Here is a 27,487-nt window from a genome sequence, read left to right as displayed (position 1 = left end):
TTGTTTTTTAGGTTATGGCAATACACATCACTTCTGAAGTATTGTAGAAATGCAGTTTCTCTGGCTGGAAGTAAGATACTTCTGCTCCTTTTTCAAACAAGTTTTGAAGTGTTTTGATATGCCCAAATCATTCCAACCCATGCTGGTCAAATCCCCTACGAATTGAGACATCTTCAATTTCAAAATCTTCACTGTGGTCACTTCGTTCTTCACCATATTGCTGGTCTTGAAAGAGGGTAGTTCAAGGAAAACTGGCACTCTGATTTCAGCTGAATCCTCGAGGCACTGGACGTATGGCTGATGGTACACTAGGATACTCAATTTTATATTTATTTTTCTTATTATATCCTGAAGATTTTACTTTTACAAAAGTTAAACTGGAATTATCTTTAGGCTCTTGCCAAACCATAGGTATTACCAAATGTCATCTTATGTGTTCCCTTCGTCCACATCCGTAAACTCAAGACACTGCCTGCACACCTTGTGAGGGGCCCAAAACTTATCCTGATTAAGTTTTACATTGGAATATGCAATCTCTCGGCACACTGTCTCACGTGTAACTGAAAAGCCAAATAACCTGTTGCAGGTCATCCTCCACACTTGACAGCGGTTCACCTTTGGCCAATAGGAGCACACTAGCACTACCCTATCCCTTCTAGATAAGCTGTAGAGAAAAAACTAATGTGATGGCAGAAAATTTACAGTAGTTTTAAAAACAGCATGCTTATTTTAGTCTAAATCAGCAGAATATAAAAAATAAATAAATTAAAAAAAAAAAAAATTGAACTCAAAATTACATTCAAAATAGTTCCCCAGTAATGTAAAAGCCAGCAGTCACCCACCTTGAAATCTTTCTGTGGACAGGCAAGAGGCATGAATCTTCCATCAAACATATGAGAAAATGGTCCATGACCTGAAACAAAAGTAATACAATGATTTGTGACAATTTTGGTACAACTTAGAAAATAAAAATTAGTATTTTAGATATTTACCCAAGTCATGGCATAGGCCTGCAATCTGGACACACAATATGTCTCTCTGATTGATTTGCAAATCAGGCTGCCTTTCATGTAAGGTCCTAACCAGACATCCAGCCAGGTGACCAACACTGTGTAGACAAAGGAACATTTATTTTATTTCAGCAGGTTTATGTCGCACACGGACATGGCAAGTAAGCAGGAAAGTGTTAAATATCTATATTCGGTTTGATTTAAAGCCTGGTAATAAGGTTTTGTTGCTGGAATGGAGAGAGAATTGTAGGTCCATTCAGACAGTATTTGTTAACAGCCATGGACTAAAGTTTTTAGACTAGCACGTTTTGGTTTCCAAAGCTTTCGGAGTCCGTGTTTTTAGAAAAAAATAACATGACAGGAAGCACATGGATTAGACTGCAAAGGACTGGGGTAAGGTTAATTTATCTGATTGGGTGGGCAGAGCGACATCCGTCCTTGGCTCTTGGACCCACTGAGGTGATTCTGATTATTAAGTCCCCTGATGAAGCCTCAAGCAAAGATAAATGGGGGAGAAACGCATTGGGACCAGGGATGAATTTACCTACACCGCTGATACAAGGGATTCACCTAGAATATGAAGCAAGTCTTCTTTCTTCATTTTTTAGCACACTTGCACTTTATTATTGGAGTACCTCTCCTTTTTGCCCTTTATTTACAGGCTTAGTGGTTATTCCTATAAGGGTCACTGAGTTAGGCTAAGACCATAACCTTCTGCTATTTTTGAAACCGGACACTCATATACTAGCACTTATTACCATCTTTTTTGTCACATGTTTCTAGATTGGTAGACAATTGATTTACTTCTTAATACCAACAGCATACCCAACTGTATACCTTTGACCATTTCTGAGTGGATAGGCCAGGCTACTACATATCTATGGTAAGGTAGGTAAGGAAATATATATTTTTGTCCTCTTACTCAGTTTAAACTAGGAATTACCTAGTCTATATACACAGAAGTGGTCAAGTGTGCTTAAGCTGATACTAATGCATTGCATCCATTTGGATCTGAGTGTATCTGTTTTTTCAGTGGGTTCTTATTTGATAGATTAAGGGATTTACAGGGATTGAGGGGACAGTCGCGGAGTGGGGGTGCTACATCGAAAAATTAGGGTGCCAACCTCCGCTGCCAGGTAGGTCCCCAGTTCCTAAGGCCTACTAGGGGGGTGTTAAGTTTACTTTATTATCTCCCAGAGACCACTACCTTGATTCCCAGTTTATTATCCCTAGGTGTTTTAAACTTTTGTAATTTTTTTGGTATTATCTTTTATTCATAAAAGTTATTTTAAGGGGAATTCTCTTTCATTCAGAAAATGTTGCAACTTTTGGCGTTTTCACCAGGGCTGTGGAGTCGGAGCCCATTTTGGTGGAGTCAGAGTCGGTATAAAAATGGATTGACTCCTAAAATACATAAAAAATTGGGTACAGTAGTTCAATGCAGTTTGTGCGGAATATTTTTTTCATAAGAATTCGGGAAAGTTATGAAAAGTCCTATAGATGTCTGTCCTATTCCTGATCTAAGGTCTAGACTTTTAGCTGAGATGAATCTGTGCTGAAGTTGATGTTCATAAGTAGTGAAGCTCCTCCTCTACAGATAAGGGGAAAAAATAAACACACAGGGAAGGAAAGACTGCATTCATCTCAGAACTTCTAGAGTGAACAGAAAAGCAGGATTAAGGAAGGTAAGTACTTTTTAAAGCATACAGTTAAGTCCATATATATTTGGACAGAGACATCATTTTTCTAATTTTGGTTGTAGACATTACCACAATGAATTTTAAACAAAACAATTCAGATGCAGTTGAAGTTCAAACTTTCAGCTTTCATTTGAGGGTATCAACATTAACCCCTTTACCCCCAAGGGTGATTTGCACGTTAATGACCGGGCCAATTTTTACAATTCTGACCACTGTCCCTTTATGAGGTTATAACTCTGGAACGCTTCAACGGATCCCAGTGATTCTGACATTGTTTTCTTGTGAAATATTGTACTTCATGGTAGTGGTAAAAATTTCTTTGATATTACCTGCGTTTATTTGTGAAAAAAATGGAAATTTGGCGAAAATTTTGAAAATTTCGCAATTTTCCAACTTTGAATTTTTATGCAGTTAAATCACAGAGATATATGTCACACAAAATACTTAATAAGTAACATTTCCCACACGTCTACTTTACATCAGCACAATTTTGGAACCAAAATATTTTTTTGTTAGGGAGTTATAAGGGTTAAAAGTTGACCAGCAATTTCTCATTTTTACAACACCATTTTTTTTAGGGACCACATCTCATTTAAAGTCATTTTGAGGGGTCTATATGATAGAAAATACCCAAGTGTGACACCATTCTAAAAACTGCACCCCTCAAGGTGCTTAAAACCACATTCAAGAAGTTTATTAACCCTTCAGGTGTTTCACAGGAATTTTTGAAATGTTTAACCCCTATCTGACCTCGGACGGGATAGTACGTCCGAGTTCAGATCCCCTGCTTTGATGCAGGGCTCCGCGGTGAGCCCGCATCAAAGCCGGGACATGTCAGCTGTTTTGAACAGCTGACATGTGCCGGTAATAGGCGCGGGCAGAATCGCGATCTGCCCGCACCTATTAACTAGTTAAATGCCGCTGTCAAACGCAGACAGCGGCATTTAACTACCGCTTCCGGCCGGGCGGCCGGAAATGATGTCATCGCCGACCCCAGTCACATGATCGGGGGTCGGCGATGCGTCTCCATTGTAACCATAGAGGTCCTTGAGACCTCTATGGTTACTGAACGCCGGTGGCTGTGAGCGCCACCCTGTGGTCGGCGCTCACAGCACACCTGCATTTCTGCTACATAGCAGCGATCAGCAGATCGCTGCTATGTAGCAGAGCCGATCGCGTTGTGCCTGCTTCTAGCCTCCCATGGAGGCTATTGAAGCATGGCAAAAGTAAAAAAAAAAAAAGTTGAAAAAAATGTTAAAAAAATAAAAAAAAATTAAAGTTTAAATCACCCCCCTTTCGCCCCAATCAAAATAAATCAATAAAAAAAAATATAAAATCTACACATATTTGGTATCGCCGCGCTCAGAATCGCCCGATCTATCAACTAAAAAAAAGCATTAACCTGATCGCTAAACAGCGTAGCGGGAAAAAAAATGCAAAACGCCAGAATTACGTTTTTTTGGTCGCCGCGACATTGCATTAAAATGCAATAACGGGCGATCAAAAGAACGTATCTAGACCGAAATGCTATAATTAAAAACGTCATCTCGGCACGCAAAAAATAAGCCCTCAACTGATCCCAGATCACGAAAAATGGAGAAGCTACGGGTATCGGAAAATGGCGCAATTTTCTTTTTTTTTTAGCAAAGTTTGGAATTTTTTTTCACCACTTAACCACTTAGATAAAAAATAACCTAGTCATGTTAGGTGTCTATGAACTCGTACTGACCTGGAGAATCATAATGGCAGGTCAGTTTTAGCATTTAGTGAACCTAGCAAAAAAGCCAAACAAAAAACAAGTGTGGGACTGCACTTTTTTTTGCAATTTCACCGCACTTGGAATTTTTTTCCCGTTTTCTAGTACACGATATGCTAAAAGCAATGATGTCGTTCAAAAGTACAACTCGTCCCGCAAAAAATAAGCCCTCACATGGCCAAATTGACGGAAAAATAAAAAAAGTTATGGCTCTGGGAAGGAGGGGAGTGAAAAACGAACACGGAAAAACGAAAAATCCCAAGGTCATGAAGGGGTTAAATAAAAATGAACATTTAACTTTTTTTTCACACAAAATTTACTTCAGCTCCAATTTGTTTTATTTTACCAAGGGTAACAGAAAAAAATGGACCCCAAAAGTTGTTGTACAATTTGTCCTGAGTACGTCGATACCCCATATGTGGGGGTAAACCACTGTTTGGGCACATGACAGAGCTCGGAAGCGAAGGAGCACCATTTGACTTTTCAATGCAAAATTGACTGGAATCGAGATGGGACGCAATGTTGCGTTTGGAGAGCCCCTGATGTGCCTAAACATTGAAACCCCCCACAAGTGACACTATTTTGGAAAGGAGACCCCCCTAAGGAACTTATCTAGAGGTGTGGTGAGCACTTGGACCCACCAAGTGCTTCATGGAAGTTTATAATGCAGAACCGTAAAAATAAAAAAATCATTTTCTCACAAAAATTATCTTTTCGCCCCCAATTTTTTTCCCCAAGGGTAAGAGAAGAAATTGGACCCCAAAAGTTGTTGTACAATTTGTCCTGAGTACGCCAATACCCCATATGTGGGGGTAAACCACTGTTTGGGCGCATGACAGAGCTCGGAAGGGAAGGAGCGCAGTTTGACTTTTCAATGCAAAATTGACAGGAATTGAGATGGGACGCCATGTTGCATTTGGAGAGCCACTGATGTGCCTAAACATTGAAACCCCCCACAAGTGACACCATTTTGGAAAGTAGACCCCCTAAGGAACTTATCTAGATGTGTGGTGAGCACTTTGACCCACCAAGGGCTTCACAGAAGTTTATAATGGAGAGCCGTAAAAATAAAACAAACATTTTTTCCCACAAAAATTATTTTTTAGCCCCCAGTTTTGTATTTTCCCAAGGGTAAGAGGAGAAATTGGACCCCAAAAGTTGTTGTCCAATTTGTCCTGAGTATGCTGATACCCCATATGTGGGGGGGAACCACCGTTTGGGCGCATGGGAGGGCTCGGAAGGGAAGGAGCGCCATTGAGAATGCAGACTTAAGATGGAATGGTCTGCAAGCGTCACATTGCATTTGCAGAGCCCCTAATGTACCTAAACAGTAGAAACCCCCCACAAGTGACCCCATATTGGAAACTAGACCTCCCAAGGAACTTACCTAGATGTGTTGTGAGAACTTTGAACCCCCAAGTGTTTCACTACAGTTTATAACGCAGAGCCGTGAAAATAAAAATAAAAAACTTTCCCCCCAAAATTATTTTTTAGCCCCCAGTTTTGTATTTTCCCAAGGATAACAGGAGAAATTGGACCCCAAAAGTTGTTGTCCTATTTGTCCTGAGTACGCCAATACCCCATATGTTGGGGTAAACTCCTGTTTGGGCACACGGGAGAGCTCGGAAGGAAAGGAGGACTGTTTTACTTTTTCAACGCAGAATTGACTGGAATTGAGCTCGGACGCCATGTCGCGTTTGGAGAGCCCCTGATGTGCCTAAACAGTGGAAACCCCCCAATTATAACTGAAACCCTAATCCAAACACACCCCTAACCCTAATCCCAACAGTAACCCTAACCACACCTCTAACCATGACACACCCCTAACCCTAATCCCAACCCTATTCCCAACCGTAAATGTTTAGCCCCAACCCTAACAATAACTTTAGCCACAACCCTAACTGTAGCCCTAACCCTAGCCCTAACCCTAATGGAAAAATGGAAATACATTTTTTTTATGTTTCCCTAACTAAGTGGGTGATGAAGGGGGGTTTGATTTACTTTTATAGCGGGTTTTTTAGCGGATTTTTATGATTGGCAGCCGTCACACACTGAAAGACGCTTTTTATTGCAAAAAATATTTTTTGCGTTACCACATTTTGAGAGCTATAATTTTTCCATATTTGAGTCCACAGAGTCATGTGAGGTCTTGTTTTTTGCGGGACGAGTTGTCGTTTTTATTGGTAACATTTTCGGGCACGTGACATTTTTTGATCGCTTTTTATTCCGATTTTTGTGAGGCAGAATGACCAAAAACCAGCTATTCATGAATTTTTTTGGGGGGAGGAGTTTATACCGTTCCGCGTTTGGTAAAATGGATAAAGCAGTTTTATTCTTCGGGTCAGTACGATTACAGTGATACCTAATTTATATCTTTTTTTGTGTTTTGGCACTTTTATACGATAAAAACTATTTTATAGAAAAAATTATTATTTTTGCATCGCTTTATTCTGAGGACTATAACTTTTTTATTTTTTTGCTGATGATGCTGTATAGCGGCTCGTTTTTTGCGGGATAAGATGACGTTTTCAGCGGTACCATGGTTATTTATATCTGTCTTTTTGATCGTGTGTTATTCCACTTTTTGTTCGGCGGTATGATAATAAAGCGTTTTTTGCCTCTTTTGTTTTCTTACGGTGTTTACTGAAGGGGTTAACTACTGGGACAGTTTTATAGCTTGGGTCGTTACAGACGCGGCGATACTAAATATGTGTACTTTTATTGTTTGTTTTTTTATTTAGATAAAGAAATGTATTTATGGGAATAATAAATATATATTTTTTTCATTATTTAGGTTTTTTTTTTTTTTTTTTTTTTACACATGTGGAAAAATTTTTTTTTACTTTGTCCCAGGGGGGGACATCACAGATCGCTGACCTGACAGTTTGCCAGCACTCTGTCAGATCAGCGATCTGACTTAGAGCACTGCAGGCTTACCAAGCGCCTGCTATGAGCAGGTACTTGGTAAGCCACCTCCCTCCCTGCAGGACCTGGATGCCGCGGCCATCTAAGATCCTGGGCCTGCGAGGAAAGAGGTAGGAGACCCTCGGAGCAACGCGATCACATCGCGTTGCTGCGGGGGTCTCAGGGATGCCCGCAGGGAGCCCCCTCCCTGCGCGATGCTTCCCTATACCGCCGGCACACCGCAATCATGTTTGATCGCGGTGTGTCGGGGGTTAATGTGCGATAGGCAGCTGACACCCAGCCGCGATCGGCCGCGCTTCCCCCGTGAGCGCGGCTGATCGCGTATGACGTACTATCCTGTCGGTGGGCATACGGGCCCACCCCACCTCGACAGGATAGTACGTCATATGTCAGAAAGGGGTTAAAATTGGATGAAGGGTTTAGGAGTTTCAGCCCCTTAACATGTGCCACCCTGTTTTTAAAGGGACCAAAAGTAATTAGACAGATTAAATAATTTTAAATAAAATGTTCATTTCTAGTACTTGGTTGAAAACCCTTTGTTGGCAATGACTGCTTGAAGTCTTGAACTCATGGACATCACCAGACATCGTGTTTCCTCCTTTTTGATGCTCTGCCAGGCCTTCACTGCAGTGGTTTTCAGTTGCTGTTTGTTTGTGGGCCTTTCGGTCTGAAGTTTAGTCTTCAACAAGTGAAATACATGCTCAATTGGGTTGAGATCAGGTGACTGACTTGGCCATTCAAGAATATTCCACTTCTTTGCTTTAATAAACTCCTGGGTTGCTTTGCCTTTATGTTTTGGGTCATTGTCCATCTGTAGTATGAAACGATGACCAATCAGTTTGGCTGCATTTGGCCGGATATGAGCACACAGTATGTCTCTGAATACCTCAGAATTCATTCGGCTGTTTCTGTCCCGTGTCACATCATCAATAAATACTAGTGACCCAGTGCCACTGGCAGCCATGCATGTCCAAGCCATCACACTGCCTCCGCCGTGTTTTACAGATGATGTGGTATGCTTTGGATCATGAGCTGTACCACGCCATACTTTTTCCTTTCCATCATTCTGGTAGAGGTTGATCTGTCCAAAGAATGTTCTTCCAGAACTCTGCTGGCTTTTTTAGATTTTTTTTTAGCAAAGTCCAGTCTAGCCTTTTTATTCTTGATGCTTATGAGTGGCTTGCACCGTGCAGTGAACCCTCTGTATTTACTTTCATGCAGTCTTCTCTTTATGGTAGATTTGGATATTGATACGCCTGCCTCCTGGAGAGTGTTGTTCACTTGGTTGGCTGTTGTGAAGGGGTTTCTCTTCACCATGGAGATTATTCTGCGATCATCCATCACTGTTGTCTTCCGTGGGTGCCCAGGTCTTTTTGCATTGATGAATTCACCAGTGCTTTTTTTCTTTCTCAGGATGTACCAAACTGTAGATTTTGCCACTCCTAACATTGTAGCAATTTCTCGGATGGGTTTTTCCTGTTTTGGCAGCTTAAGGATGGCTTGTTTCACCTGCATGGAGAGCTCCTTTGACTGCATGTTTACTTCACATCAAATCCTTCCAAATGCAAGCACCACACCTCAAATCAACTCCAGGCCTTTTATCTGCTTAATTGAGAATGACATAACGAAGGGATTGCCCACACCTGTCCATGAAATAGCCTTGGAGTCAATTGTCCTATTACTTTTGGTCCTTTTAAAAACAGGGTGGCACATGTTAAGGACCTGAAACTCCTAAACCCTTCATCTAATTTTAATGTGGATACCGTCAAATGAAAGCTGAAAGTCTGAACTTCAACTGCATCTGGATTGCTTTGTTTAAAATTCATTGTGGTAATGTCTATAACCAAAATTAGAAAAATGTTGTCTGTCCAAATATATATATGGACTTAACTGTATCTAAACTTTCAATACACTGTGCATAAATCCATAGTCCAGTATATGTTGTCGCTGTATGCTTGATGTTTTAGTTTGTTTTTCCTCTTAGCTCATGTTTGGAGAAATTAGATGCTCTGATGACTTACCGTATTTTTTGGACCATAAGATGCACTTTTTCCCAAAAAATTTTGGGGGACAATAGGGGTGCGTCTCAATGTACTTAACCCCTTTCTACCATTGGATGTACTATTCCGTCCATGTGGGGTGGGCCCTACTTCCCAAGGACGGAATAGTACGTCCAGAGTGATCAGCCGCGCCCACGGGGGGAGCGCGGCCGATCGTGGCCGGGTGTCAGCTGACTATCGCAGCTGACATCCGGCACTATGTGCCAGGAGCGGTCACGGACCGCCCCCGGCACATTAACCCCCAGCACACTGCGATCAAACATGATCGCAGTGTTCAGGAGGTATAGGGAAGCATCGCGCAGGGAGGGGGCTCCCTGCGTGCTTCCTTGAGACCCTCGGAGCAACGCGATGTGATCACGTTGCTGCGAGGGTCTCTTACCTCCTCCTCCCTGCAGGCCCGGATCCAAAATGGCAGCGGGGCTGCATCCGGGTCCTGCAGGGAGGTGGCTTACCAGCAGGCGCCGGGAAGCCTCCCTGCTGTGCATGTCAGATCACTGATCTGACACAGTTCACTGCAAAGTGTCAGATTAGCGATCTGTCACTTTACTGTGATGTCCCCCCGGGGCAAAGTAAAAAAAAAGTAAAAAAAAAAAAAATTACATGTGTGGAAAAAAAAATAATTCCTAAATAAATAAAAAAAATATTGTTCCAATAAATACATTCCTTTATCTAAATAATAATTTAAAAAAAACAATAAAAGTACACATATTTAGTATTGCCGCGTCCCTAACGACCCGACCTATAAAGCGGTCTCACTAGTTAACCCCTTCAGGGAACACCGTAAAAAAAAAAAAATTAAAAAGGCAAAAAACAACGATTTATTATCATAGCACCGAACAAAAAGTGGAATAACACGCGATCAAAATGACGGATATAAATAACCATGGTACCGCTGAAAACGTCATCTTGTCCCGCAAAAAACGAGCCACCATACAGCATCATCAGTGAAAAACTAAAAAAGTTATAGTCCTCAGAATAAAGCGATGCAAAAATAATTATTTTTTCTATTAAATAGTTTTTATCGTATAAAAGCGCCAAAACAAAAAAATATATAAATGAGGTATCTCTGTAATCGTACTGACCCGAAGAATAAAACTGCTTTATCCATTTTACCAAATGCAGAATGGTATAAACGCCTCCCCCAAAAGAAATTCATGAATAGCTGGTTTTTGGTCATTCTGCCTCACAAAATCGGAATAAAAAGCGATCAAAAAATGTCACGCGCCCGAAAATGGTACCAATAAAAACATCAACTCGTCCTGCAAAAAAACAAGACCTCACATGACTCTGTGGACCAAAATATGGAAAAATTATATCTCTCAAAATGTGGTAACGCGAAAAATATTTTTTGCAATAAAAAGCGTCTTTTAGTGTGTGACGGCTGCCAATCATAAAAATCCGCTAAAAAACCCGCTATAAATAGTAAATCAAATGCCCCTTCATCACCCCCTTAGTTAGGGAAAAATTAAAAAAATGTATTTCCATTTTCCCGTTATGGTTGGGGCTACAGTTAGGGTTGGGGCTACAGTTAGGGTTACATTTACGGTTGGGAATAGGGTTGGGATTAGGGGTGTGTCAAGGTTAGTGGTGTGGTTAGGGTTACCATTGAGATTAGGGTTAGGGGTGTGTTTGGATTAGGGTTTCAGTTATAATTGGTGGGTTTCCACTGTTTAGGCACATCAGGGCTCTCCAAACGCGACATGGCGTCCGATCTCAATTCCAGCCAATTCTGCGTTGAAAAAGTAAAATAGTGCTCCTTCCCTTCCGAGCTCTGCCGTGCGCCCAAACAGGGGTTTACCCCAACATATGGGGTATCAGCGTACTCAGGACACATTGGACAACAACTTTTGGGGTCCAATTTCTCCTGTTACCGTTGGGAAAATACAAAACTGGGGGCAAAAACAAAAATTGTTGTGGAAAAAAGTAGGAATTAGTCCTACCGGTAAGTATGTTTCCAGGAGTCCATCATGACAGCACCACCAGGAGGTTGTCCTTATCCTTGATAGGGACAGGAAACACAGAAGAGGTTAAATAGCCCCTTCCCACCTCCACCCCTCAGTGATTTTTTCAAGTACCACACCAGGATGGATGCAACTCTATTTTATTGAAATTCCTTCTACACATGTTTATATCACATATCAGACAGGAACTCAAGGGAGGGTATATAAGGGGTGCGGTCATGATGGACTCCTGGAAACATACTTACCGGTAGGACTAAATCCTACTTTCCAGGACGTCCCTCCTGACAGCACCACCAGGAGAAATACCAAATAACTCATTTTTTAGGGCGGGATTACAGCCTGGAGGACTTTCCTCCCAAATGTAGTCTGTTGATTCACAGTTACATCTAACTTATAATGTCTACAAAAGATATTTGACCTCGACCATGTTGCAGCTTTGCATACGTGGTCCATAGAAGCTTCAGCGCTTTCTGCCCATGAGGCTGAGATTGCTCTCACCGAATGCGCCTTGAGGCTTTCTGGAGGAGTTTTTCCTGCCGAGATATAGGCTGCCATGATGGTAGATTTAATCCATCTTGCTAGAGTAGCTTTGGATGCTTTCTTCCCTTTATTCTTTCCGGTCATCTGGATGAAGAGGTTGGAGTCAATTCTCCAGCTATCTGTGATCTCCAAATAGTGTAGAATTGTCCTTTTTACATCTAAAGCGTGAAGAAACCGCTCTTTGTCATTAGTGAAGCTCTGGCAGAATGTAGGCAGAACAATTTCTTGACTTCTGTGAAGTCCGAAACCACTTTAGGAAGGAACCCGGGATCTAATTTAAGTACGATACAGTCCTCCTGGACCTTTAAGTATGGATGTTTAATAGAGAAAGCTTGGATCTCACCAACACGTCGCGCTGACGTTATTGCCACCAGGAAGAGAGCTTTAAAGGTTACAGCTCTCAGGTCTGCTTGATCTAGTGGCTCATATGGTTCCTTACAAAGTTCATTTAACACCAGGTTTAGATCCCAGGGAGGCACTGTACTGAGAATTGTAGGCCTAAGTCTCTGAATGGCCTTGACAAACCTCACTATCCATGGATGAGAGGCTAGCTGGACGTCATAGACAGAACTGAGGGCCGAGATCTGTACCTTCAGAGTACTAGGCCTTAGTCCTTTATCAAACCCCAACTGGAGAAAGTCTAGAATTTTTGGAATATCCGGACCATGAGAGACCGATACAGGAACTGTAGTCTGAGAGCAGAACTTTTTCCATATCTTCCAGTATATTGCAGAAGTTACAGGTTTTCTACTATTTTGAATAGTAGCAATGACTGGCTCCGAGAGGCCTTTCGATTTTAGGATCTCTTTTTCAGGATCCATGCAGTTAACTGTAGCAGACCCGGGTTTTGATGGACTAGGAGCCCTTGAGACAAAAGGTCCGGTACTGCTGGTAGATGGATTGGATCCTCCAAGGACATCCTCTTTAGTAGAGGGAACCAGCTCCTTTTGGGCCAGTATGGGGCTATCAAGATAACCGATGTCTGGCTCTCCTGAATCTTCCTCAATACCCTTGGTATTAGAGCCAAAGGAGGAAAAGCGTAGGCCAACTTCATGTCCCACTTCTGGGCCAGTGCATCTATTCATGATGGTCTGTCTCCTGGGTCCCATTCTGTGGGACATAATTTCTGTCCGCTTAGGAAGTCGGCTACTTGGTTTTCGGTTCCCTTCAGGTGAACTGCCGTTATTGATCCGACTGTCTGTTCTGCCCAGGAGAATATTGTATCTGATAGGTTCTGTAAGTGACGATGTTTTGGACCTCCTTGGTGAAGTAGAAAAGCTACTGTCGTTGAGTTGTCTGAAAGGACACAGATGTGTTGTTTTTTTAATTTTCCCTGGAATGCTTTTAAGGCTTCCCAGACTGCCCTGAGTTCCCTGTAATTTGAAGACCTGCTTTGTACCGATGCAGGCCAAGTCCCCTGAGAGTAATTTCCTTCTATGTGGGCTCCCCAGCCGCAGTGACTTGCATCTGTAGTGATGCTTACACACGGAGATGTTCTCCAAGGCTTTCCTCTCTCGAGATTTTTTGTTATGGTCCACCATGACAGTGAACTTTTTGTATTTAGGGATAAATGCACTTTGTTGTCCAGGGTTATATCCCTGCCGTCCCAGAGTGAGAGGATTTCTTTCTGCAGAGGTCTTGAGTGAAATTGACTCCACTGGACACTGGAAATGCAAGAGGTCATTAGGCCCAATATTCGCATGGCTTTCCTTATGAATGTTTGCTTCTGTTTCTGTAATTTTTGGATCTCTTTTTTGAACGACTGCTGCTTGTGATGCGGGAGGTACGTATGTTCCTGAACGGAGTCTAGGATTACCTTGAGAAATTATTTTCTTGTTTCGGGTTTGAGGTTTGATTTTTTGAAATTTATTAGCCATCCTAGCTCTTCCAGGAGTGAGATCGTTGTTATTAAGTAAAAAAGGCAGCACACTGCAGCGCTAGAACATACAAACTTGAAAAACGAAATTTGAACTGCATTACTGCACTAGAAATATGAAAAATGAGAGCTTTTAGCGCATAAAAATGGCCAATTTTATGTGTACCTGGTAGCCTCTTTACGGCATCTCTCTTATACCAGGTCCTACGCTTGCCTTACCTCGCTGAGAATAAACGTCTCCATCTGAATGGGTACATGTGAAAACCTCTTACTAGACTAAAATTCTCTCTCTCTGTGGAGGGGTATTGGACCTGCTGTAATTAAAACACCATTTTTGAAATGTATCGTGGTTAAGTTCTGTTCCATTTGTTGTGGAGAGTCTGCTATGAGTAGGATGTCGTCCAGGTAACGGACAAGGAGAATCCCTTTTTCTCTCAAGTAAGCCATCACCTCTGCCATGAGTTTGGTGAATACTCTGGGAGCAGACGAGATGCCGAACGGCAGACACGTGAACTGGTAATGCCGAATCTGACCGTTTTCTTTTATGGCGAATCTGAGATACTGTTGGTGTGAGGCGAAGATGGGAACCTGGTAATAGGCACTTTTTAGGTCTAATGTGCTCATTACTGATCCTTTCTGGATCAGAGGTATTGCAGTTTTGAGGGATTCCATTTTGAATCATTTGTAGGTAACTGACAGATATAGAGGTTTTAGGTTTATAATGGTACGGAATTCTCAGCTTGGTTTCTTTAAGGAGAATAGACTCGAATAGTGTCCTCTGAACCTCTGGGCATGGGGTACTGGAACGATGGCCTTTATCTGGATAAGTTCTTGAATATCCTTTAGGAGTCTTTGATGAACCGATAAAGACTGGGTCTGAGTTAGGCAGAATCTTTTGGGAGGTGTTTGGCTGAACTCTATCTTGTACCCTCGTTCTATCAAATTTAGGATCCATGAGTTCTGAGTGATGTTTTGCCAACCTTGTAGGAAGTACTAAAGCCTTCCACCCACTAAGTTGGCGTCATTGTTTATTAGACCTTGATTTCTGATCCTGAAAGGTACCTCTGCCTCTACCACCTTTCGGGTAGCTCCATCTTCCACCTTTCCCTCTATAGTCTTGCCTGGGATGGGATCGAGTCCTACGAAAGGACTGCGTATTTTTCGGTTTCTCTTCGGGAAAACCCTTTTTCTTATCCGCTGCTTTTTCAAGCAATTCATCCAATACCGGACCGAAAACATGGAGGCCAGAAAAGGGTATCGAACATAGTTTGTTTTTTGACTGCGTATCGCCGGACCATGATGTAAGCCATAGAGCTCTTCTTGCTGCATTAGATAAAGCATTGTTTCTTGCAGCGAACCGCACCGACTCTGTCAAAGCATCGGCCATAAAGTCTGTTGCCATCCTCAGGAGTGGTAAAGACTTCTGGATCTCATCCCTGGGAGTTTTATTGTTGATCTGGGTCTGTAGTTTGTCTACCCACATTGACATTGACCTGGCAACTGAGGTGGCCGCAATATTGGTCTTCATAACGGCGGCTGACGCTTCCCAGGCCTTTTTGAGGAGATCTTCTGGTCTTTTGTCCATAGGATCTTTGAGACTCGAGGAATCCTCAAATGGGATGGCGGTCTTTTCTGAGACCTTGGCCATCGGTATGTCCACTTTAGGAACGGATTCCCAGATTTTGGTCTCATCCGGATCAAAAGGCAGACGATATTTGAAATCTCTAGGGACTATCAGTTTCTTCCCTACGTCACCCCATTCTTCCAAGATCATTTCTTGTATATGGCGATTCACGGGAAACACTCTATTTCTACGAGCTCTCAGCCCCCCAAACAACTCATCTTGGACCCTCAGGGGTTCCGTAGCCTCTTCCACTCCCATGGTATTCCTGACAGCCTGTAATAATGCCTCTGTGTGCTCAGAAGAGAAGAGATATCTATTTCTTTCTTCTGGGAGGATATTTGAAGAACATTCTCCCTCCATGGACTCAGATACCGAGTAGGCTGACCGCTCCCCCTCTTCCGAACTAAGATCCTGTTCCCACATAGGTCTCTTGGGGCGGGGAGATTCGACAGGCATCAGTGCTGATACTGTTGACTGTACTTCCTCTCTGATCATAGTTTTTATACTAGTCAGAAGGGAAGTTTGCTCTTCTTTAAGTAGTCCAGCGACACATTTATCACACACTTTTTTTCTTATGCCCCTATGATAGCCTATTGGAACATAGAGGGCATTTACTCGTCCTGAACTTTTGGCTTGTTGCTGGGCGCTTGGACGCCTCCTTATCCGGAAATTGATACGGAGAGGCTCTATAGCTCGTGTTGTGAATGTGATACAATCCCTCTATGTATAACTTACATGATCAGGGGCGAGCTCTGGGGATAGGATCTCTGGACGATCTGCACCCTCTCTAGGATCAGTGTTCAGTCAGATGTTTGCGGTTAAATAGGCTTCTCACCTGTCTTCAAATCATCTGACTCGTCCTCCTTCCGAGCTCAGCTGCGGGTGATCACTGCGTCATGGGCGGGCATCTCCCTCCGGCTGCATGCACAGCCCAAGGCTATTCTCTTCAGAGTTCCCGAGGCCAGGAACGCCCCCGGAAGTCAGCGCCGTAATTGATGTGGGCGGTAGATGCCGCGTGCACGTAACGCGGCCCGCCCGGTGATGCAGCGCGCCAGGAGACGCGGCACGCCCGCGATGACGCGGCACGACCGCGATGCCACAGGTGAACTTACTGGCCGCTGAGATCGATCACCGCGTGCAGCTAGAGGCGCAGAGCCCTCTGGAGAGGGATGCGCCGAAGACGGGAGCACAGAGCTCAACCGGCGCTGAGGAACCTCCGTCGGTATCACCGCTATGCTGCGGAGTTCCAAGCTCCGCTCACTCAGAGCCCTCAGGAGAGGGATGAGGCCCTCCGGGAGCCCTGCTCAACCGGCTATTGGAATCTTCAGCACGGTAAGCCTGATAGGGACAGGAAAAACACTGAGGGGTGGAGGTGGGGAGGGGCTATTTAACCTCTTCTGTGTTTCCTGTCCCTATGAAGGATAAGAAGGACAACCTCCTGGTGGTGCTGTCAGGAGGGACGTCCTAGAAAAAAGATTTTTTATTTTCATGACTCTGCGTTAGGCCTGTCCCACACGTCCAAATAATTCCGGTACCGGAGTTATCCGTGTCCGCATGCTCACGTGGCACATCAGTGTTGCACACGTGCGGCAGCCGTGTGCCGACTGGGTACCACACGGACCGTACAGGAGACAGCGCTACAAGTAAGCGCTGTCCCCTGCTTTGGGTGCTGAAACCGCCATTCATTTCTTCTCTCCAGCAGCGTTCGCTGGAGAAAAGGAATGAAAAATCTTTTCTTTTTTTTTTCCGTGTAAATAAAGTTCCCTGTAACCAACCCCAAGCGAACGCTGCTGGAGAGAAGAAATGAATGGGGCTTCAGCACCACAAGCTGGGGGGACAGCGCTTACTGTAGCGCTGTCTCCTGCACGGCAAACAAACAGCATCCGTGTGCGATACGTGTTTTACACGGACCCATTGACTTTAATGGGTCTGTGTGATCCGTGCGCACCCACAAACACTGACATGTCTCTGTGTTTTTCAAACGGACACACGGTCCGTGAAAACACGCTGACATGTGCAGAGACACATTGATTTTAATCTGTCTACGTGAGTCAGTGTCTCCGGTACGTGAGGAAACTGACACCTCACGTACCGGAGCCACTGACGTGTGAAACCGGCCTTATAAACTGTAGTGAAACACTTGGGGGGTTCAAAGTTCTCACAACACATCTAGATAAGTTCCTTGGGGGGTCTAGTTTCCAATATGGGGTCACTTGTGGGGGGTTTCAATGTTTAGGCACATCAGTGGCTGTCCAAACGCAACATGGTGTCCCATCTCAATTCCAGTCAATTTTGCATTGAAAAGTCAAATGGCGCTCCTTCCCTTCAGAGCTCTCCCATGCGCCCAAACAGTGGTTTACCCCCACATATGGGGTATCAGCGTACTCAGGACAAATTGTACAACAACTTTTGGGGTCCAATTTCTTCTCTTACTCTTGGAAAAATAAAAAATTGGGGTTGAAAAGATCATTTTTTTGAAAAAATAGGACTTCTTATTTTTACGGCTCTGCATTATAAACTTCTGTGAATCACTTAATGGATCAAAGTGCTCACCACACATCTAGATAAGATCCTTAGGGGGTCTACATTTCAAAATGGTGTCACTTGTGGGGGGTTTCAACGTTTAGGCACATCAGTGGCTCTCCAAACGCAACATGACATCCCATCTCGATTCCAGTCAATTTTGCATTGAAAAGTCAAATGGCGCTCCTTCCCTTCAGAGCTCTGCCATGCACCCAAACAGTATTTTACCCCCACATATCGGGTATCGGCGTACTCAGGACAAATTGTACAACAACTTTTGGGGTCCATTTTCTCCTGTTACCCTTGGTAAAATAAAACAAATTGAAGCTGAAGTAAATTTTTTGTGAAAAAAAGTATGTTCATTTTTATTTAAACATTCCAAAAATTCCTGTGAAACACCTGAAGGGTTAATAAACTTCTCGAATGTGGTTTTGCGCACCTTGAGGGGTGCAGTTTTTAGAATGGTGTCACACTTGGTTATTTTCTATCATATAGACCCCTAAAATGACTTCAAATGAGATGTGGTCCCTAAAAAAAAGGTGGTGTAAAAATGAGAAATTGCTGGTCAAATTTTAACCCTTATAGCTCCCTAACAAACATTGCCTTTCTCAAGGGGTCCCTTGAGAAAGGCAATAGCCGAAACGCGCGTCAGGGGGGACAGGGGTGAGGTGTCAGTCTATGCCGGGATTGTCTTCCACACTGACCGGTATGTATACCAGTGATATTTATTGTGTATGTGTTTTCATATATATTTCTTTGGACCTATGTGTCCAATCCATGTAGTTATATTTTATTCGCTTGCACAATCTTTTTGATCACTTTGTGATATCTGTCTTGGTTACAATGTGGATGTATTTATATTGTAGGCACCTGTCCCCTGTTCTTATAGGTGTGTGCTGAGTATAGCACGGGGATTATTTCCCCCTGTCGTTTTTTAACCTGGTATTACTATTAATAAAGTTTTTTCTACATGTTTACCCGGACTTTATGCTGCTTCCTTTTTTTCTATTGGTCTATGTCTATTTGAGTGCAGTGGACCGATATGGTTCTTCTTCCAGTCCCATTTTTTTCTGGATTGAATATACCCTACTTGGGTTAAATTATGATGTTGGTGACCTCTCACTGTTCCACCTTAGTGTTCTATATAATCTACAAAATGTCTAAAAAGCATCTTATGAAGTCAGCTGTGTTTGACCATTTCACAGTGACTCAAAATAAAAAAACATTTTTTGTGTCACCGTATAAGTGACCCAGATGAAAAATGCTGTGATGCCAAAAATCACTGCATACTCAGGCAGTGATAAAAATGCTCCTTCAAGAGCTTCCAATCTAAAGACATTTACAATGCTGCAACCCAGATGTTTACAAAGCTGTGATTGAAAAAGACCACAGCAGCTCCAAGAAACCAGAGACCAGCACTTCCCGCGAGGCAAAGGGGGAAGAAAGAGTCTCAAACATCAATTACAAGATATTTTGTAAGTGACGAAGTTACTGTAACAATGACAGCAGATGTGTTTAAAAGAGAGCTCATTGAGCTTGTTGTGAAGGAGTGTACCATTATTATTTGTACGACCAACTTTTACAGCTCTTAATGGAGAAATGGCCCACAAACTTGGTGCTTCTCTGGAAAGAGAAAGTATTAGAAAATTAGTGATTGAAGAATCCCTTAACCAAAAGGAAGATCTTAAAATGGATACCTGCACATGTCACAGAGTGAACTATTTTGATATCAACTTTCGATATAATTGTGATACCAAAAAAAATGTTACTAAGATGCTGGCAGTAAAAGATTCTAAAGCTCATCACAGCAGCCAGTTTCTCCAGACCTTAGTGGAAAAAAGGTCTGCAAGATTATGAACTAAAAAAAGAACAGGTTCTTGCTATTGTAACTGATAATTCTTCAAACATGATAAGTACAATTAAACTGATGAATGAGAATAATGAAGATGAACAGCAGCTAGAAGAACATTTCACGTTCAGTATGTTGGAGATGGAAGGCCACAGTCCTGTTCCCATAACGGAGGAACAAACAGATATTACTATAGAAGAACAGCAAAATGATTCTTTACAATTAGATGATCTTGTTGAAGCTGCTTAACACCTCTTTACTATTCATCACATGCGCTGTGTTGTGCACACGCTGCAGCTGGCAATAAGATTGCCTGCAAGAGGGACATGCTGGAACTCTGACTAGCAAAGCGAGGAATTGGCTATTGCTGCCAGAACCCCTAAAATGGATTCCATCTTGAAGAGACATGCTGGAAAAGGGGCAATTGTGGATCAAGACACTCAGTGGGGCAGCACGTATTTAATGATCGAGCAATTGCTTGAGCTGAAACCCTTCCTTGTACATATGGCCAACCCTCAGGTAACACTAAAAGGTCAATGGACACAGGTGGCTCAATTAAAGGAATTGATTCATCACCCATTTACAGTGGCAAAAAAGTTACAAGCTGAGGATTTAACTCCTGGTATTTTTATAAAGTGGAAAAACTTCTTGTTGTGTCTGTCCCAAAGAGGAGGTTTAATCGCAGATGGAATTGCTGCCTCAATGAAACAGATGGACAATGCTATAAAATTCTTCTGGCAGCTGTTTATGTGGACCCGAGTCATCGTATATTGCTGGATGTTCAACAGCTTACTAAAGGAAAAGAATCTCTGATTGAGGCAGCAGTTAGGATGAGTGGGCTACAGGGTGGCCAAGAGCAAGAGGACTCGGGTCCTGCCAGTGCTGCTGATGCTGCCGCCGTTTCTTAACGACTCCACATACGGCAATCAGACTAGTTCCCTGGATCAACACCCCATCAAGGAATCTAGTATATATAACCTTTAACATTATACTTTTCAAGAAAGGCATCCAGTCCCCTCTAATCACTCATTACATCATCATACGGCAGAGAGTTCCATAGTCTCACTGCTCTTACAGTAAAGAATCCGCGTCTGTTATTATGCTTAAACCTTCTTTCCTCCAGAAGTAGAGGATGCCCCCTTGTCCCTGTCTCAGGTCTATGATTAAAAAGATCATCAGAAAGGTCCTAGTACTGTCCCGTCATATATTTATACATTAAAATAAGATCACCCCTTAGCCTTCGTTTTTCCAAACTAAATAGCCCCAAGTGTAATAACCTAGCTTGGTATTGCAGACCCCTCAGTCCTCTAATAACCTTGGTCGCTCTTCTCTGCACCCACTCTAGTTCAGCTACGTCTTTCTTATACACCGGAGACCAGCACTGTACACAGTATTCTAAGTGTGGTCGCACAAGTGACTTGTATAGAGGTAAAATTATGTTCTCCTCATGAGCATCTATGCCTCTTTTAATGCATTCCATTTTTTTTTTATTTGCCTTTGTAGCAGCTGCCTGACACTGGCCACTAAATTTGAGTTTGTCATCCACCCATACTCCAAGGTCTTTTTCATTGACTGTTTTGCCTAGAGTTTTAGAATTAAGCACAGTTATACATCTTATTACATCTACCCAAGTGCATGACCTTACATTTATCCCCATTAAAGCTCATTTGCCATTTATGAGCCCAAGCTTCTAGTTTACATAAATCGTCATTTAATATAAAATTGTCCTCCTCTGTATTAATTACCCTGCAGAGTTTAGCGTCGTCTGCAAATACTGAAATTCTACTCTGTATGCCCCCTACAAGGTCATTAATAAATATTAAAAAGAGGAATCAATACTGACCCCTGTGGTACCCCACTGCTAACCGCGACCCAGTCCGAGTGTGCTCCATTAATAACCACCCTTTGTTTCCTATCCCTGAGCCAGCTCTTAACCCACTTACACATATTTTCCCCTATCCCCATTATTCTCATTTGCTCAGTTTTTTCAACCTCATCAGATTAGTTTTATTTCGACAAGTGTTTGGACATGGAGCAGGCAAAGCATTGCTGCAGGGTAAAAGATTCCACTCCTATAGTAAACAGTGACCATATTTCTGCAAAATTTTTCACTTGCTCTCAAAGTAGAAGAGTTCAATCGTTCATCAAAACTGACTGTGTACGAGGCAATTCCTTTATACCCTGAAATTGTTAGAGATGTTGCCCATGCGGTTACTGCTTTGCCACCTTATTTTCTAGCACTGACCTCAAGCTCCAGGCTGTTAAGTGCAGCCCAGTCACCTGAGGATTGAATATGGGCCCCTGAGCTAGGTGGTCTGAAATCTCTGGAAGGTTCCCTTCCCATGGTTCCCTGACTGACATGTTCCTTAGCTAAAAGAACCAAGGCCTCTTGGGCTAAAATGGAGCTAGGAGAACCACCCTCGCCCCATCCTTTCTGATCTTTCTTAGTACGTCTGGAATCAGACAAACTGGGGGAAAGGTGTAGGGAAGAGTGATGTCCCATCTGATCTGAAAAGCTCCACCACCTGAGGGTTTTCTTTTGGGTCCAAGGAGCAGAATTTCTTTAACTTGCTGTTCTACCCGGTTGCAAAAAGGTCGATCTGCATACACTCATCTGGTCACAATCTGTCTGAATATTGAGTTCTTGATGTTTTTCTCTGCGAGGCTGAAAATCCGTTTTGTAATCTGCATTAGGTATCAGGAACGTGTACCCCCCGTGATGATTTAGGTATGTAACTGATCTGGTTGTCCAAAAATACCTTTACATGGTGGCCTTGTAAGAAGGGACTGTGCAGTGCATTCTCTACTACTAAAATATGGGCAGCACGGTGGCGCAGTGGTTAGCACTACAGCCTTGCAGCGCTGGGGTCCTGGGTTCTAATCCCACCCAGGACAACATCTGCAAAGAGTTTGTATGTTCTCTCCGTGTTTGCGTGGGTTTCCTCCGGGCACTCCGGTTTCCTCCCACATTCCAAAGACATACTGATAGGGAATTTAGATTGTGAGCCCAATCGGGGACAGTGATGATAATGTGTGCAAACTGTAAAGCGCTGCGGAATATGTTAGCGCTATATAAAAATAAAGATTATTATTATATATATTATATAATATGTTTAAGCTCCCTCTTTCTATCAGATCTCGTATTGATGTAGAGAGCAGACTGATTAACTTTTCCCTCTTCTGATCTTGTAAATGACCCTCCTGTCGGTCCGAGTCCAGTTAGAGTCCAAGGAAGATCTGTGTCCTTCGTAGGTCTAACCTTGATTTTTCTAGGTTTAAACACCAACTTAAGTTTTTCACGATGGTGGATCTCTCTTTCACCTGACTCTGGGTCATTCGTTGAGTCATAGCCACTGTTAGGAAGTTGTCCAAGTATGGGATGACTAACCTGTTTTCTTCCCTGAGGTGAGAAGTAACTTCCGCTATTAGTTTCGTGAACACACAAGGAGCTACTGCCAGGCAAAAGGGAAGGTCTCTGTACTGAAAGTGCCTTCTGATGCACCCATCGTTACAGCCACTCTGAGAAATATTTGGAATGTTGAGTGTATTGGCAAGTGGCAATATGCATCTCTTAGGTCTAGGACGGCCATATAACAACCAGGAAAGAGCAACTGTACCGCTCATTTTATTTTAATTATATTTATCTTGAACCCGGGAATTTTCAAGAACTTGTTCAAGCCTTTCAAGTTGAAAATTGTCCTGCATGAGCCTTCCGGCTTCTTTATCAGAAACCAGGAGAAAAAAAACTTTTAATTTCTTCTCCTGGAAGAACTTCCTGCAAAACGTTCTTTTCCAGGAGGCTCAGTATCTGTTTCCAGAGCTTTTTGTTCCAAGACGGATGTTTGTGAAGCAGTCATGGGAAACCTCTGTGGTTTAAGGAACGTCAGCCTCAATCCTGATCTTATCAGACTGAGCACCCAAGTGCTGAAGGAAATCTTCGCCCAGACTGGAAGGAACAAAAAAAAAAAAAAAAAAAAAGTTTGTTCCACCTGGGGTACAAAGTCATTTAGAGGGTTTTCTACTGTCCTAGGAAGAACCACCAAACAATAATCCCTTGCCTTCCGTGGGCCGATTGTCCCACCTATTGTGTTGTGCGGCCAGTCTCTTTTTGCTGAATTTCTCCCTCTAAAAGGACTGCTTTGTCATTCAAAGTTGTGCTGAATAAATACTGTTCTTCACAGAGGAGAGAGCACAGTTTCACTTTCACTTGTAAGTCCCCCAGGCAGCACTTCAACCAGACTGCTCTCCGGACTGCATTAGATAGCACAGCAGATCTTGCAGCTAGTTTGGATGAGGAGTCCAATAGGAAGGCTGCCGCCCCCTTGAGTACAGGGAGTGTGGCCAAAATGGAGTCTCTGAGCCAATCTTCCCTCAGCTGGTCTTCCAACCTGCCCAGGCAGATCATAAGGGATCTATCTGTACAGCTTGCTGCAATGGCCTGCCTTAGTGCACCTGCCGACAACTCCCAGGAACCCTTGAGAAAAGCATCAACCTTTCTATCAAGGGGGTTTCTTAGTAAGCTTGCATCCTCAAAGGGAAGGGATGACCTTTTCGAGTTTTTGGATATAGCGACATCCAATTTCGGGGATTTACTCCAGGATGTCGTTGCCTCTTCAACAAAGCGGTATTTGCTTTTAAAGGAGGATGACAAAGAACCCTTTTTCTCTGGCCTCAACAATCCCCTATTAATGAGATCAAGCACTTTCTCATTAATAGGGAAGGATCTATGTTTATTCAGGTTCAAAGATCCAAACATTACGTCCTGGACTGATTTTTTTGGCCTTTTGGTCGCCAAGACCCATTGTGGACCTCACGGTATTAACTAAACTGTCTATTTCCTCAGGGATGAAACAATAACCCACTCCTGAGTCACTTTCCAAGGAGGATGACCATGAAGAATCCTATAAAGCCCTTCATCTGTGTCTATAGCCTATGACGTGGGAGATCTTTCAGCCCTGTCTCTGTGGGGTGCTTCGTCAGAGTGGGACAGGGATCTTAGCGAATTCTCTACCTCTGTCCTGATCAGAGTTTTTAAGCTGGAAGAGAAACATGATTGGCACATTTTCTTGGGCCATACACTAGATAATCCGTGACCGCACAGAGCACAAGCCTGTGCTTCGGGGGTTTTTTCAGTGCATTTTCTAGGGGATTCCTAGCCAGAGAAACAAGAGGACAGAGAGGGAGAGAGATTTTCATTATTAAAATGACATTCTTGTAACTCACTCACCAGTCAGAGGAATTGAAGGGTACCGAAACCGGAGGCAGAACGTCGTCTGAGATGTCTCCCCTAGAGACTGTGGAATCCTCCATTCTGTTAGAGCTGCCCAATTTGTCCTGGAGTCCTTGGACCTGCGTACCCCACTTGAGCGTCCGGTACTTCTATCCTGGTGTGGTCGCTCCTGGGGACTCTTCTGACGCCGATGTCGCTGTGGCTGCTCTGGCTCCAAGTGCTGCTGTAGCTGCAGCACCTGCTGCTGCCGCTGTGGAGAGGGCTGCTGTGCATTCCTGCATGCACTAGTGCCCCTGTCTAACCAGTGATCCACCCTTAAGTAATATACTCCAGGGATCTGCTGGCCGGTTTGCTCGTGCAGCCTCCGGTACCCACCCCAGAAGTACTCTGGGTGAAAGGTCACGGCCGCATCATCAGAGCGTGACTTCTGGCTGTGCTCTGTGACCGTGCAAGAACGTGTGGTTGCCGTCTTACCATGCGATTATGGCACCGCACACCTCCGCCCGTCCAACTGATGGGACCCAGGTAGCACTTCCAGCACTCCCGGCGCCGGCCGCAGCAGAGACTGTGCCCTGCCCTAAACGACTAGTCCAGGTCTGTGAACTTGTTTTCTTTTTTCCAACCTTCTGCCACCGCGCAGGACTGTATATTCCCCCGTCAAGGACAGGAAACAAGTGATGCGACGAGAGGAGCTGCGTTTTTATCTTGAAGGTTTCCTGTTTTTGAAGGGCGGATCCCCTCTCTCGTTAGTGCTGTCATGGTTGACAGAAAAAAAAATACCACTGGAAAGGATGTCAAAAGTTTGGTAACAAATAAAAAGTAATGATATGATGTTCTCCTGCATTGCACTGCGTCTGTCCGTAAGTGGATGGTTCCCCAAAAATTGGACATACGAGGATAGAGATATATACAACATATTGCAATTATATGTATTGTACAACAAGTGGACAGCGTAAGATGCCAATAACTGCACAGAGGGTTGGATCAATTTTTACATCACAAAAAACAAAAACAAACCGGGAACCAAAACTGCAATAACACCTGTAGACAAACACTAAATCACTGTTGATAAGGAAGAACACAACAATTGACAGACATGACAAAATGAGGATGAAAATGGTCACATACCCAATGGAGTGCTCAAATCTATTGTGGGAAGCTCCTGGGAACACATAGTAGCTGCCACCAAGCTGTTTAATATATCGCAGACGCTGGAACTGAGGAGTGTCTATAATGTGAATTAACAAGGGATGTAATTCAATATGTCCATGTATTGGATCATTGAAGACCTAGAAAATAAAAACACACAAAAATGATACAAATCTTTCATGTTTGTGTCTCTTCCAGTGTGAGATCTGTAAGATGAGAGTCTTTATTTGGCCACAGTTCAGCCATTGGCATTTCCCCTGATGCCACCTTAAACATAAATGGTTACTTCAATGGGGAGAGGGTAATAAATCCCTGACACATTCCATTATTTTCGGTGGGATTAGGTAAATTAAAATCCAACATGCCAGGTCTCTTGAAAGCTCTGTCAGTGCATAGAGCAGGTAGAATGGCCCCTAGAGACATTAGTTTATGACCACATCAGTGGTTAGGTTATATATTGTCTAACACTACGGGCATATTGAAAATTCAGAGTAAGGACACAACAATCTTATCTTATGATGTATGTGAGCAAGTCTTAAGTTTCTCAATACAGGCAGACACAAAGTCTTCCGGCACAGATCTGTAAAGTCTGAAATTTTGCAGTGGGGATTCCAGAACACAATTATCAGTCATGCAAATGTCTGCCACAAGTCACTGCTGGAAATCCTAGTCTTTTCTACCAAGAGAGTCCTATACATGGCACAATAATCAATCTATTAAAGTCCTGAAGTTTCCTAGAGGTTTGGAATTACCAGTTTCATCTCAGGTTAATGGAGAGTTACAAATAAACTAGTACATGGAAGAAGCCATTTACTCAGTTAAAAAGCATAAATGGGTGGAAAGAAGACTGCACTATATGGATATGTGCTGGGAGATATGGAATGATAAATAAGGATTAACAACAAATGTACTATTATCATTTTCTGTGCAGAAATACAAATATATATATACTAGCTATTGAACCCGTTCTACGCCCGGGTGGCGAGCATTTATATTGGTATATGGTCTCCATCCTGGTATGTGCTGCTCCATCCTGCGTCCCCATCCTGTCATGTGCTGCTCCCATCCTGCTCCCCCATCCTGTCATGCGCTGCTCCCATCCTGCGTCCCCATCCTGTCATGCGCTGCTCCCATCCTGCGTCCCCATCCTGTCATGCGCTGCTCCCATCCTGCATCCCCATCCTGTCATGCGCTGCTCCCATCCTGCGTCCCCATCCTGTCATGCGCTGCTCCCATCCTTCGTCCCCATCCTGTCATGCGCTGCTCCCGTCCTGCGTCCCCATC

General features: G+C 43.3%; 1 protein-coding gene across 1 annotated transcript in view; it reads right to left on the bottom strand.

The window, feature by feature from the left end:
• SAMHD1 (SAM and HD domain containing deoxynucleoside triphosphate triphosphohydrolase 1) overlaps positions 1–27,487 on the bottom strand; it is a 187,914-nt gene that overhangs the window by 87,961 nt on the left and 72,466 nt on the right. The window contains exons 4-6 of the mRNA XM_069751984.1: positions 26,183–26,343; positions 993–1,108; positions 843–913 (exon numbers count right to left, since the gene is read on the bottom strand). Coding sequence (XP_069608085.1) covers positions 843–913; positions 993–1,108; positions 26,183–26,343 — 348 coding nt within the window. The remainder of the gene's footprint in view (positions 1–842; positions 914–992; positions 1,109–26,182; positions 26,344–27,487) is intronic.

This window comes from Ranitomeya imitator, chromosome 2, assembly GCF_032444005.1.
Source record: "Ranitomeya imitator isolate aRanImi1 chromosome 2, aRanImi1.pri, whole genome shotgun sequence".
In the NCBI taxonomy this organism is placed as follows: Eukaryota; Metazoa; Chordata; class Amphibia; order Anura; family Dendrobatidae; genus Ranitomeya; species Ranitomeya imitator.
Note: the sequence above shows the minus strand (reverse complement) of the source record. Positions and strands in the feature narration are given on the sequence as shown.